We start from the raw sequence: 11,638 nt of genomic DNA, 5'->3' as shown, positions 1-11,638 counted from the left end.
TATTCGGTTTATTTAACAATGTACAAACATAAATTAGGTAATTCATTAAATTAAGCTATTGCTTTTCCTTTGCCTTTGTGGTTTTTGGCAGAAATAGATATAGTATTTATGTCTGGTGTAATTGGTGATAAAACGCCATTTGTTCTTGAGTCTAATACTTCTGCTTGTGGGTTGCCGTATTGACAAACACTACATTCTTCTGTCACCTCCCCAAGTTGAGCATTTAAGCATTGCTTGTGGAAGATATGCCCACAATGGAACAAAATATATTCCTTTGAATGTACCTCTTCGCGTCCTGCCAGTTCCTTGTCATTTTCGTCATCAAATCCCCACGCTAACGAAGGCTGTAGTAAGGAAATGTTCAGAATACTTTCACCGCAGCTTTCACATACGGTTCTACTGGGTCTCCAGCCTCTTTCACGCTTTGCTACAAGATCGTGTAAAGTTCCGAATAAATCTTGGTCAAATAGTCGGTTGGTCAATTCTAATAGCTTGCCCTCATATTTGTAAGTGTCCAACATGCTCAAGAAGATATCCCTAAAATCTGCAAATGTAGTTTCACCATTAGCTTGTGAATGGATGAGCCTTAATAGTAAGCGGGGCAAAGAGACTTGCGATGTGGACAATAGAAGTGATGTTAAAATTGACTGGACAAAGGATTTGTAAGCAGAGGTGATCCTCTGCTGAATTTCTGTGAATTCTGATATATTCTTATTATGTAATTGGCCACCGAATACATTGTATATATCAATTGACCCTTCTACGTAAGCGTCTAGTAGACGGAACCATAATGTCTCTGTTTCATCAATGTGGTCAGAAGTAAAGATATCATCGTTCGCCCCTGTTGATTCATCTGCAGTTGAACTGTCTTCCCCTTCTCGACTCAGCTCAGGCAGCTCATCTAAATCACATTGATTCGTTTGATTGGGGGTCACTGCTTTGCCACTATTCTCACATAAACCTATACTCACACGTAGTACACCATTCAATCCTATTAAACAGGAATTGATCGTATTGTGGTCTTCAAAAGTCCATACCGAGCTATTCGACTGGTGGCTGTTCACAACTCGTAATATTGTGGCATTTTTCCCCCTGGCTACATTAAGCATTTTTTCTAACGCGCCTGTTACATCTCCACTTTTCTCCATAATCCATACAACTGCATCTACAACATTGTACTTCTCGCAAATTTGGTGTAGTTTTGTAAGAGAAACTGATTCATCCAATCTTGTATTGAGATAATTATAAACACCGGAAGGATCAAACCGACAAAGAAGTTCTACATAACGTTCTATGATGGAACTGTCTACGTGCGAAAATTGAGTTCCTTTATAAAATTGTCGGTGAACCTCGTCGTCCTTTAATCTCTTCTCCTGTTCTTCTGTAGGCTCTATTAGTCCTTTCAGATAAGAGAATATCAACTTGTCTGCTGTGGAGTAATGTTCATCCTCTTCGTCGTCAAATTCCTGGTCTTCTTCTAATCGATGGATAATATTGCCATGTTCACCATTTATATAATTCTGTACGATATACGCTGCTTTTTGTCCATCAATTTCGACAATCTGAGAAATCCGTACTAAAAAGAAACGTATCACTTCTTCCTTTTGTTGAGTATTTAACTCGCTCGAAGTACTAAGTAAGGATTCAACACAGTCAAATACAAATTTCCGTCGGTCATCATCCTTCAAATAAGCTTCTACCAATTTGCCATATTTTTTATCACGTCGATAGATATCTTCTAAGACTTTCCAAAATCCAGCTTCTTCAAATAAACGTACTACATGTTCTTCGTTCGCAGGTGTGTAAACGGTTAATAGCTTTTGAACAGCTTGTTCACGTGCAGCACGGGTATCAGGGTCATGATCTTCTGCAAGCCGCACTAGAATTTTGTTTAACGTCTTTGGAGGTAGCAAAATAAAGGTGGTATACATGTGTAAATTCGATGCTATAAAAATATAGAGCAGGATAATATTCTCGTTGGATAAGTAATCATAGGCTGAGGATGGTGGGCTGTTCGGGTCGCTAAAAACAGAGGAGGAGGAAGAGGATGGTATGTCGAAATGCAAATTGGGCGCTTGTCGGTTAGTACTATAAGAGGTTACTGTAGAGGCTGAGAAGGATTGTTTTGGTCGTGGTGGAGGTAATGGCAATCCATTTCCTGTCAAGCCTCCTCCCATGACGTCCAACAATGTATTTACTATAATTTGACGTGAGATGACTTTGCCAGGAACTTCATCTTCAAAACGTGAACTGAGAATATCTTCTCCACCATTTAGCCAAGGGTCTTCAAAGGAAACCTCCATCGCTTGAAGGAACTTCTTTGTATTGAATCGCAGTAGTAGCCGTAGATAAGGATAGGTAGGTTCTGATACACCTTCCTCTTCATCTGCTGTAAGAATAAGTTTCCCACCGACAGGAGGCCATACCACACACCGTCCAGAAAACACGAACGAATAGAGAGCACTTCGTGCATCACTTGCCTCATCAGCGTTTGACATAGGGGCACCATCAGGAAAAGATCTTCCGGTTAATATAAGCTTGAGGTAATCGAATAGCTTGTCAGCATTTTGCTGTATATCAGTGTATTCTTTGCTCTCGTTTCGAAGCACTGTTCTTATTACTTTCAACATTTCAACGAGAGGGCTTACATAGTCGTGCATACTCTTGTTCCATACGTACATCATTGCCTCATACATGCCTTCTCTGTGGCACATACTTACTACTTGGTTAATATCGAGGTTTTGAGGATTAACATGCCATATCACTTGTTCGAGCTCGTCCAAAAGGCGCTTTCGACTATAATGGTCGACGAGGTCCTTCATAACCGAGGGTGGAACGTCAGGTATTCTGTCAGCTGTGATCGAAGGCGCTAGGACTTCAAGGAAAATGCCTTCTGCATTATATTCTGCAAAATAGCGCTCATAAATGATGTCAAACAATAATTCAGTATTGTTCATACTGAGGCAAGCTTCAATGCAGGCACGAGCAAGATTCTGAACTAAGACAGTTTCTCCACCGGCAACTTCTTCGTCGGTCATACCATCATGATTTTGCTTCATTGAAAAGGTATAATTGAGGGATGCTGACAGTAGTTCCATTAAACGCTCGCCTACAACGGCTTTTCGTGCTTTCTCATCTTCTGGTAAACCTATAACAGTTTGAACACCGACCCCATTATAAAATGCGGTAGCAAGCGAAATACTTTCCAAAAAATCACCTGTTTGGACAAGTGCTAGTATTCGGTCAGCCCAAGACAAAAGTGTACCCACGAAGATTTGATCCGTGCCAAGTAAGAATAGCTTTCCTTTATAACATTTAATTGATCCAAAATAAGCCATTTCAATATTTTTATCATACTTTCTGACACTGTTTTCTTCCTCTTCATTAACGTTGCTATTTTTTATGAGCATCTCCTTCAATGGGTTGTTGAACCAGTCATGATATACCAAATGCTTTGTCCGAATGCTTGTATGTTCGGTAGCGATCATATTTTTTGGATCAAAAAGGATCATCTCTTCATTGGCAGTAAAAAGAACTAGAATCTAGAATATAGTATTATGAAAGTGTTCTGAGCGTTGATGTCAAGCGTATTCGAAATACCTGTCTGTTAATCCATTGAATCCCTACAATTGATTCTGCGCATTCCCAATCGCTTATTTTGACAAAGTCAAGTGCACGGCCTTTTTTGTTATTTGGTCCTGGTATGGACCGCACCTTTCCCTTGGCAGTAGTAGCCTTTCCTTCATTTTCCACAAGTACACGTAAGATGAAGAGTTGTTTTCCCCAAGAAAATGCAAGCATTGGATCGGATGCTCGTATTGATGTATCTTTACCCTTAACCATCTCCTTGTATCCCTTCTCGATGACTTTAGTTGCGGGCAGCCACGATATACATCCCGAAATTGACTCTGCTAGTAAGTGTACGTTATCGCTTTTCAAATCGTCGCTTTGTTCCAAATGCTGCAGTAAAGGTATCTTCGGCTTCAAGAATTTATACATTGTCTGTGGCGTAGGCTTTAATCCGACAATAATCATCTGCATACGTAAACAATAAAGTGTTCAGAATGTAAAGCCCTCAATAAAGGTTAACAGCACGCATGGAGTATTTGGTATTACCTTGTAGGGCGTTAGTAAAGCTACCAGACCAAAGTTTTCTGCAGGATGAGCGATCTGCCCTAATGGTAATGGTTGCATAACAAATACTGTACTAGGTTTTCTGGGCTTAGGTGAAATGGATGGTCGACCACTTGTATTTGAAGTTTTAGCTTGTGCTGATAAGTTTTGAGCCCTTTGAATCTCTGGGGTCAATGACAAATTCTGATAACGTCCCAAAATACGAGTGGTGTCTACTGCATTGACCATGAGAACTTTGTATAATGAGTGATAAAACGCCATACCTTGGTCATCTCCGGATACAATTTCTGATCTCTTGACCCCTACAAATCCAATGTGCAAGATAGATGCGCCTTTTACATGACCTTCTTTGCGTGGCATTTGTTGCTGTGGCGCCAAAGCGGATAGTACACCCGCCACTTGATTGGCAGAAATAGGATCGATGGTACGTATAGGGTTTGCTGGTTTTTTGATATCCCATACAAGAATATACCCCTCAGAATGACCACATGCTATTGTCGTATGATCTGCAGACACAGCTAATGAAGTAACTGAGCCTAATTCTAGTGCTAGATGGTTCAATGATACATACGTGAATAAAGTTGATGCTACACGTACAGAATTTTGATATTTATGGGATCATCTATTTACCACGAGATGTATCACCAAGGATACACTTCAGATTCTGTGAATAATTGTAAACAAACACTAAGCTACGTGTAGTTCCGATTGCTATTAAGCCACTAACTGTTATGACAGTAACTAGCCCATGTTCCCTTTTCACTTCTTCTGAATAAATTTGATCTGAGATTTTGATGAGCGGTGTCCATTTAAACGCTTCCCAAGTCTCAGAGACATTATTGTTGGCTTCTCTCTGAGTTTGCAACTCTTTATCGAGATTCAAATCTGTAAGCGATGACTGGCGTGAAATGGATGGTGATAACTCCATTTTTTGCCTTAGCATCTGATCAGTAAGGGGCGGGCTGCTTAAGAATGTTTGATTTCTTGCTGAAAAGCTTAAATTAAAAGATGGCGTTCTTGTTGAGTATTTCGATAAGTCAGATGAGGTATCCTATTATTCGGCAAAAACAAATCAGTTTTTCTTTTCTATTACATAGATCAATGTCAAAATCATACTAGGTGCCTTACAAAATGAATTAAACTGGAGCCAGTTTCATTAATGGTTTCTGATAAGCTCTCCTTGTCATCATCATCATCATCATCATCATCATTATCAGAGGCCTCATGTAAAATGCTCTCCAAAGATAAATAGTTTGCTATTTTGATACAGTATTAGATTGAACTAGACCATTGCGTTCCTTCTTTCTTCATATTGTTATCCTAACCTTTTTTTAGAAATTCCTCATAAAGGCCGATTTCCTTCGTGGTTTCATCCAGTAAATCCAAAATTTCTTGCTTTTTAAAATCACTAATTGCTCCTATTCCGATTGCGGGTGTTGACGGTGATAAAGAAGACGCGTTAGCAGTGTTATTGCCTAACGGGCCACCATTGAGATGAATAAACAGATCATCCCTGATTTTATAAAGTCCGTTAAGCCTCGTTTGAATCACAGAATCCGACGCGGCAGGCAAATCCAACTCGGGAATTCGAAGTGCATGAAACTTCTGTTCCAAGGTTGTCAATGAAGACACTCCATTGATGAGCCGTGTATGATAAGGTATAGCACTCAAAACTTTCATCAGAGGGTCTAATGGTTGATGCCGAGACTTTTGTATTGGATTATCAGTGATGGAGTGTGGTGATAATAGTGAGTGATTGGAAAATGACGGTTGCATTGGGGTATTGGGACTAAATAGAAAAATGTAGCTTTTCATAAGAATCAAAATAGTCTCTCATGTTTTCCTGTAATATTGCTGCAGTACTATTTTGGATTTACGTGGAATATTCGGAATTGAAAGATTGAGATCTCCTGTGGCTCATAAAGTTTTTCAAGTTGGCTAAATATTTATCTGCTAAAGCGCGATCTTCTAAAGCTGCTCTCAAATCTTCGGGTAATTCAGCTGTTGCTGCATTAACGTCAATGTCGATATTGTCAAAAAATGCATCCTTGTCATTGGCTTGTTCGACATCGTCTTTAGAAGTATCTTCAAGTACTTCCCTCAAGAGTGTATCGTAGTCTCTCCGAAACTTTGATGTGCTAGTACTGACGCTGGGTTCTACTGTAGGCGTCGATAAAATGTTATTGTTATCGACATCGCTCTCGAATAGAGACTTTCTGCTTTCATTCTGTGATGAGGAAGGTTGGTTTTGGTCCATTTTAAAAAATTTCAATTGTACCCCCGTGAAAGCAAGAAAATTACATATATCAATTACAAATTACTCTATATCTTTCTATTTATCCTTCTCTGTAACTGTTTCTTCTCAGTAATGTTGTATGTTTTGCCCCAAAATGTATAATGCAGAAAATTAGTTTAAAGTTTTGGCAGGAAAAAAAAAGAGAAGGAGTTACAAATAAGAAAAGAAGAAGGGGAGGAGAAGAAGACGAGTAAGGAAAGGGGAGATCCATGATTCATAGAGCACCACGGCACTAAAAAATTGCCATATTCTAAATACTTGCCTACAGTAACAGAATTTGAGTCGAAAAGTGCAACGCGGGGCACAATACTATCAACAGAAGCATTCAACATGCTTTGTGTAACTTGCATCATTGAAGCGCACAGTCAACTTTGAAAGCAGCAAAACTTACTGATAAGGTCAGGTTATAAATAGTTTCATCTCCTGTGTCCCTGATCTTTGCAAAGTGTTTCAAAGTTTATTCTAAGGTATAGTCATTAACGAAGCTTTCACAATATTACCAGCATTGGTATTGGAGGTATCATGAGGATTATTGTTAGATGTAGTAGTAGTATCGAATGAAGAGGAATAAATATTACGGTTTAATGTAGGTACGCTTGGTATATCTGACGGAGGGATCCCTGCTGCTTTATTGCGCTTAGATAAGGCCTTTTTTCCAGTAGTGGCAGACCGGCGCAAATTTGTGGGTATCGGACGAAATACATGCTCTGCAGGATCTAAAGAAAGCCAGTCGTGTGAGGGAACGATTGCACTCTTAACAGCAGGAATATAATGATCTACCGCTTCTGGTTGTCTCTTGCTTTTACTTTCTGTAGTATAGGTTGTATCAACCCTTAATCCCTTCAGTTTGAAATGACTTTGATATTTCTTTTTGTCCAAGTTGCTTTTAGCTGCTTTCGATAAAATAGTGTTGTCTGCTAAACTCTTTGCAGGCTTCTGTGGATATTCAGTGTTCATTTTGTTGTCTTCCCAATGGGATTCGTTATCACATTTCTGAATGTTGCCTGTAATCATATCGTTATTAGCGTTGAAGCTGTTCTCTCCCTCTTCTCCCTCTTCGTGAGTAACTAATGAATATTCAGGCTGCTCATCATGCAGGGACGTTATATCTGAAACACTCTCGGGCGACTGTATAGGCAAAGCATAACGATTGGAGTTTCTTCTGTGAGCTTCATTTGTATGACCGTCTTCTTTTGTCGAGCGATATTGCTCGAAGCCGTAATCAATAGCACCTGTAATAGCAGAATTATTATGAAGATCTTTGTTGGCAAATATAACTTGGTAATTATTGATCAAGTCCTCTAAAACGCAGTCTTTGGCCCATTCACCAGGAGAATTCTGTGCGTTATTTAGATCCTGAAAAATAGCAGGTGTGAAGATGAGTGTTAGGTTACTGATAGTCATTTTGTTCTTTTCTACGCAAGCTTGTAGTCTGATAAGAGGTTAGTCACTTCGGTATACTTGTTTAATGAACATAAATTAGTTTACTTACTTTGATAAATGGTATATCAAAGCTTTTAGAGTATCATAGTTGGCATTGGCTAACTTGAGTAGCCTTGTCAATAAATTCATTAACCGTAACTCTTGATCAGGTATCTCTAAGGACGAGAATGAAGATTTAAGTGCAAAGTTACTATGGCATGCGATCTTATTCAAGTGAAAAGTATCTCTTCTATCATACGTGAATAAGCAAGTCGATCGGCCAGCTTGAATGGGAATAAGGGTGTTTTAAGCTCTCTCAAAAATATTTTTATAATGGATGCTATACTGAACACATCCTCAGGCACACCATTATGACCGATCTGGGCTGCTTCTTCATCCATTTCAAATGCATGCTTAATTTTCTCCAGATTGCTATGTTTCCCAGAGACTCTATAAATTCCTTCTTTCTCCATCCCACCCAGACGCTCAATAGCGGTAATGCACTTAGTAATCAATAAAGGTGGAGATATACCTTTCAACTGTGCATAGTCAGTGAGTGATGTGCCAAAAATTAGATCTACGGCGATTATAAACAGGTTTAGAGCTTTTTCCGTACTAGAGTCAAAAGAATAATTTTACCTTTGCAAATGCCTACATGGTGATTTCGGTAATAAATCGTGGGCGGCTTGGGAAGCTTGCTCAAAACGTCAATAGATCGTTTATTGAAGCTTTGAGACTCCTTATCAACATCCACTCGGTAAACTGAATTTTCCAAGAAGGTTAAAATAGATTGCTGTCGTTTCTGTAACTGCTTAGTGTCTGCCTTTATTACATTCTGTAGCATGATCTTTACTCTTTCGGACCGTTCTTTCAAGCCCGATTGCACATTTAGTAAAATATGATAATTGGTAGCATCCAGCTTTAGTGCCATTGTATTTATATCGCGTACAACGTTACGATAATTAGTATCTGTGAAATTTATTGTTGTCGATAAATCAGCATTGAGTGAACTTAAACGTATACACTTAACATTGTCCAAACATTACCTGCTTCGTTTAATTCTACTTTCAATTTCGCTAATTTTAGATTTTGCTTTGCCGGATCTTCGACCTTATTCAGGTGCTTCTTCATGAATCTTTCTATTTTTTTACTACTACTTTGCTCTACATTTTCATCTTTAAAGGTAGAAACGCTGAGAATACTATTATGCGTATTATTGGTGTTTGTGATATTATTGTTATTGTTATTGACCGGTAAAGAATAAAAGTTCGGCATGATTGGAGTTGACAATGTAATCATAGGCGATGATACTGTAGTATTGCTGAGTGCCTCAATTTCATTCCATTTTCGTGTATAAATTTCGTATGCCTGTGCATAAAACAAAACCTTATGAGCTGTTCAAGGTCCAAACAATGCTTTTTTGAGCATTTAGCTTACCTTAGGTAATTTATCTAGTCTTGTCATAATATATTCAGCATTCAGTTGGTTCATCCAAGCTCGATTCTTATCATATAGCCGTTGTTGTTCGTTCTATACAGCATATAAGGAGCCCAAAATATGGAAAAAAGTGAGCTATAGATACGCCGTTATCATTTCCTTATTTTGACTGCATACTCGAAACTTCATCAATATGTCTCTCTGTTCTTTCAATCTCTGAATATATTGCTCTTTATATACTCTATTTTCAGTTTCTAATTCAACAAAATTCATAAAGGTCTGTTGAACCAAATTATGCTCATTCGGCACGCAACAATTCTGTATATTCTTCGTCAATAATGAAACATCATCCACATATTTCTGTTCTAAATTTATTCTTTTCTTAAGCAAGTCAATAATAGGCAAAGAGAACAATCCAGCTTTAAAATTGCAGATGAGTATACCTTTGCTTTAAGTATTCTATGATGTATTCAGTATCTCTGATGATCAAATTTTTTGTAATATCATCGATTTGGCTTGAAGGCGCAATCACTAAGTCATGTAAAGCTTTATCTTGTCCTGTAAGTTCTAACTAAATAAAAATAGGATAGCAGAGTGTGCTTTAACTTATTAAAATCCCCACTTAAGCCAGTCGTTGAAATGTGACCCTACTTCTTCTTTTTCTATTGTATTATTTTTTGTCTTGTAGACTTTTCTAAGGGTAGCTGAAGCCATTGTACATTACGACACTGATAGTCAGCCTGCTGTTACGTAGGAGTATGTTGTATACGAAAAGCAAAAGAAGACGGTTCGAAAATATATTGCATGAACAATGGAGAAAAATTAAAGGGATCGCTCGCTACACCCCTTGTGATAGTAGGACAATGACACACAATGGACGTTACTCAAATTGTACGTGCGACAGCTTGCAACCCATTTTTTACTTTTTATAGGGCTGTATTGCAAAATTAAACCGTTCTGAAGTAACCTTCAAACATGAAAATTGTCGTTTTCTTCTTGACGGATCTCGTTGTAGACCCACCCTTCCATTATTGGTCTCTATTTTGTTTCAAACTAAACATACCTTGGTGATGTAAAACGGTTTATATTGCTCATTTAATACAACCCAAAGGCTCGTTTGATGTTCGTACTGATGATATGTGATCCGAACAGTAACAAGCCTTATTGCATTGTCACAAATTATTTGAAGTTTTTGGCTCTATCAGTACGTATACGCTTAAGCTCAATTCCCTTCACAGGTTTGATTACGTTAGCAGACCTTTCTTTTTTTGACATCAAGTAGCCATTATCTTCTTACAAATTGGTTTCTGCTGCATGCGAATGCTTGAAATGCTTTGAAGCTTTAGAATCTGTAAAGCTGGCTTTTCAACAGCGATATTTTTTCGGGAGACATGTAGAAAAATCTGTTTTACTTTCTTGAAGCCAAGAAATATCGTGTTATAGCACATATATGGATTCAATTTTGCATTGAAAAGCTAATATCTTTTCTTTTAAACTATTATTTGCAGCTGAGGCTTTGCATTATTACGAGCTTTACAAGCGTTTGATTTTTGTGTGCTGTCAGTCTTCGTCTATTTTGACGATAAAATCTATGCCTTTCTTGACCTTCTAACTGCAATTAGATTTCTCTTGAATAGCCACTTAATTGTTACATTATAGTAAGAACGGCACCAAGCTAAAATGACTGTTCCTTTAAGTCTACATATTTGTCCTTTTGAAATAAATTAAATTGGATTGAAAATGATGCTTTTAACTTCAAATTGTTTATTATTGATTTGAGTGTTTTGTCGTTTAGAATAACTAGCAAAGCTGTATTGTGTCAAGTATGGCATTATATGCCTCAGCAATTTATCAGACATTTTCTCTTCATTCATTATATTTGTGGCGCTTTAACTTGCCTTTTAAAATTGCAAAAGTAAACAACTCACAACGTCTCACGAAAATAACGTTGATCTTGGATATGAGCACTGCTCAAATCTTCGTACCCCATCGGTAATCGGTGTATTCGATCGCAAACAATTGGACTTCTGATCAAATTTACAATAAACGATAAGAAAAGTAATACAGAATTAAAGATAATTACTATGCGAGATTAGCTAATTCCAATAAGGATCTAACAGGTTATTACCATGAAATATATCTTACTGATGTTATCTATAGCTATATCACGTTTAGGTATATAGTAGTATTGATATATGTACTCGTAGGATATATTGATTAAACTATCAAAAAATGCTGTTACAATACGACTCCCCTTTTTGGAAAAAGAGCATAGTTGGAAACTAGAAACTCAATAACAACTGTTTATGCTATTAAGAGCACCATGCACGAATAACTCTTCCTAGCTAA

General features: G+C 37.8%; 2 protein-coding genes across 2 annotated transcripts; both read right to left on the bottom strand.

Moving 5' to 3' along the window:
* Position 1: 1 nt before the first annotated feature.
* BDF20DRAFT_846265 (Golgi CORVET complex core vacuolar protein 8-domain-containing protein) lies at positions 2-6,613 on the bottom strand. The gene is made up of 7 exons (XM_053079737.1): positions 6,012-6,613; positions 5,460-5,923; positions 5,263-5,390; positions 4,765-5,185; positions 4,117-4,682; positions 3,601-4,035; positions 2-3,542 (listed from the first exon to the last, which is right to left on the bottom strand). Exons 1-7 carry the CDS (start codon positions 6,389-6,391, stop codon positions 51-53), a joined length of 5,886 nt encoding a protein of 1,961 aa, XP_052941020.1. The 5' UTR covers positions 6,392-6,613; the 3' UTR covers positions 2-50.
* Positions 6,614-10,737, bottom strand: BDF20DRAFT_984371 (uncharacterized protein; the record flags this gene model as incomplete). The annotated part of the gene is made up of 10 exons (XM_053085174.1): positions 6,614-7,862; positions 7,923-8,028; positions 8,112-8,429; positions 8,492-8,821; positions 8,899-9,220; positions 9,290-9,382; positions 9,467-9,665; positions 9,733-9,860; positions 10,353-10,487; positions 10,702-10,737. 10 exons carry the CDS (start codon positions 10,735-10,737, stop codon positions 6,893-6,895), a joined length of 2,637 nt encoding a protein of 878 aa, XP_052941019.1. The 3' UTR covers positions 6,614-6,892.
* Positions 10,738-11,638: the final 901 nt, after the last annotated feature.

Source organism: Mycotypha africana, assembly GCF_025528875.1.
Source record: "Mycotypha africana strain NRRL 2978 chromosome Unknown BDF20scaffold_1, whole genome shotgun sequence".
NCBI classification, from domain to species: domain Eukaryota; kingdom Fungi; phylum Mucoromycota; class Mucoromycetes; order Mucorales; family Mycotyphaceae; genus Mycotypha; species Mycotypha africana.
Note: the sequence above shows the minus strand (reverse complement) of the source record. Positions and strands in the feature narration are given on the sequence as shown.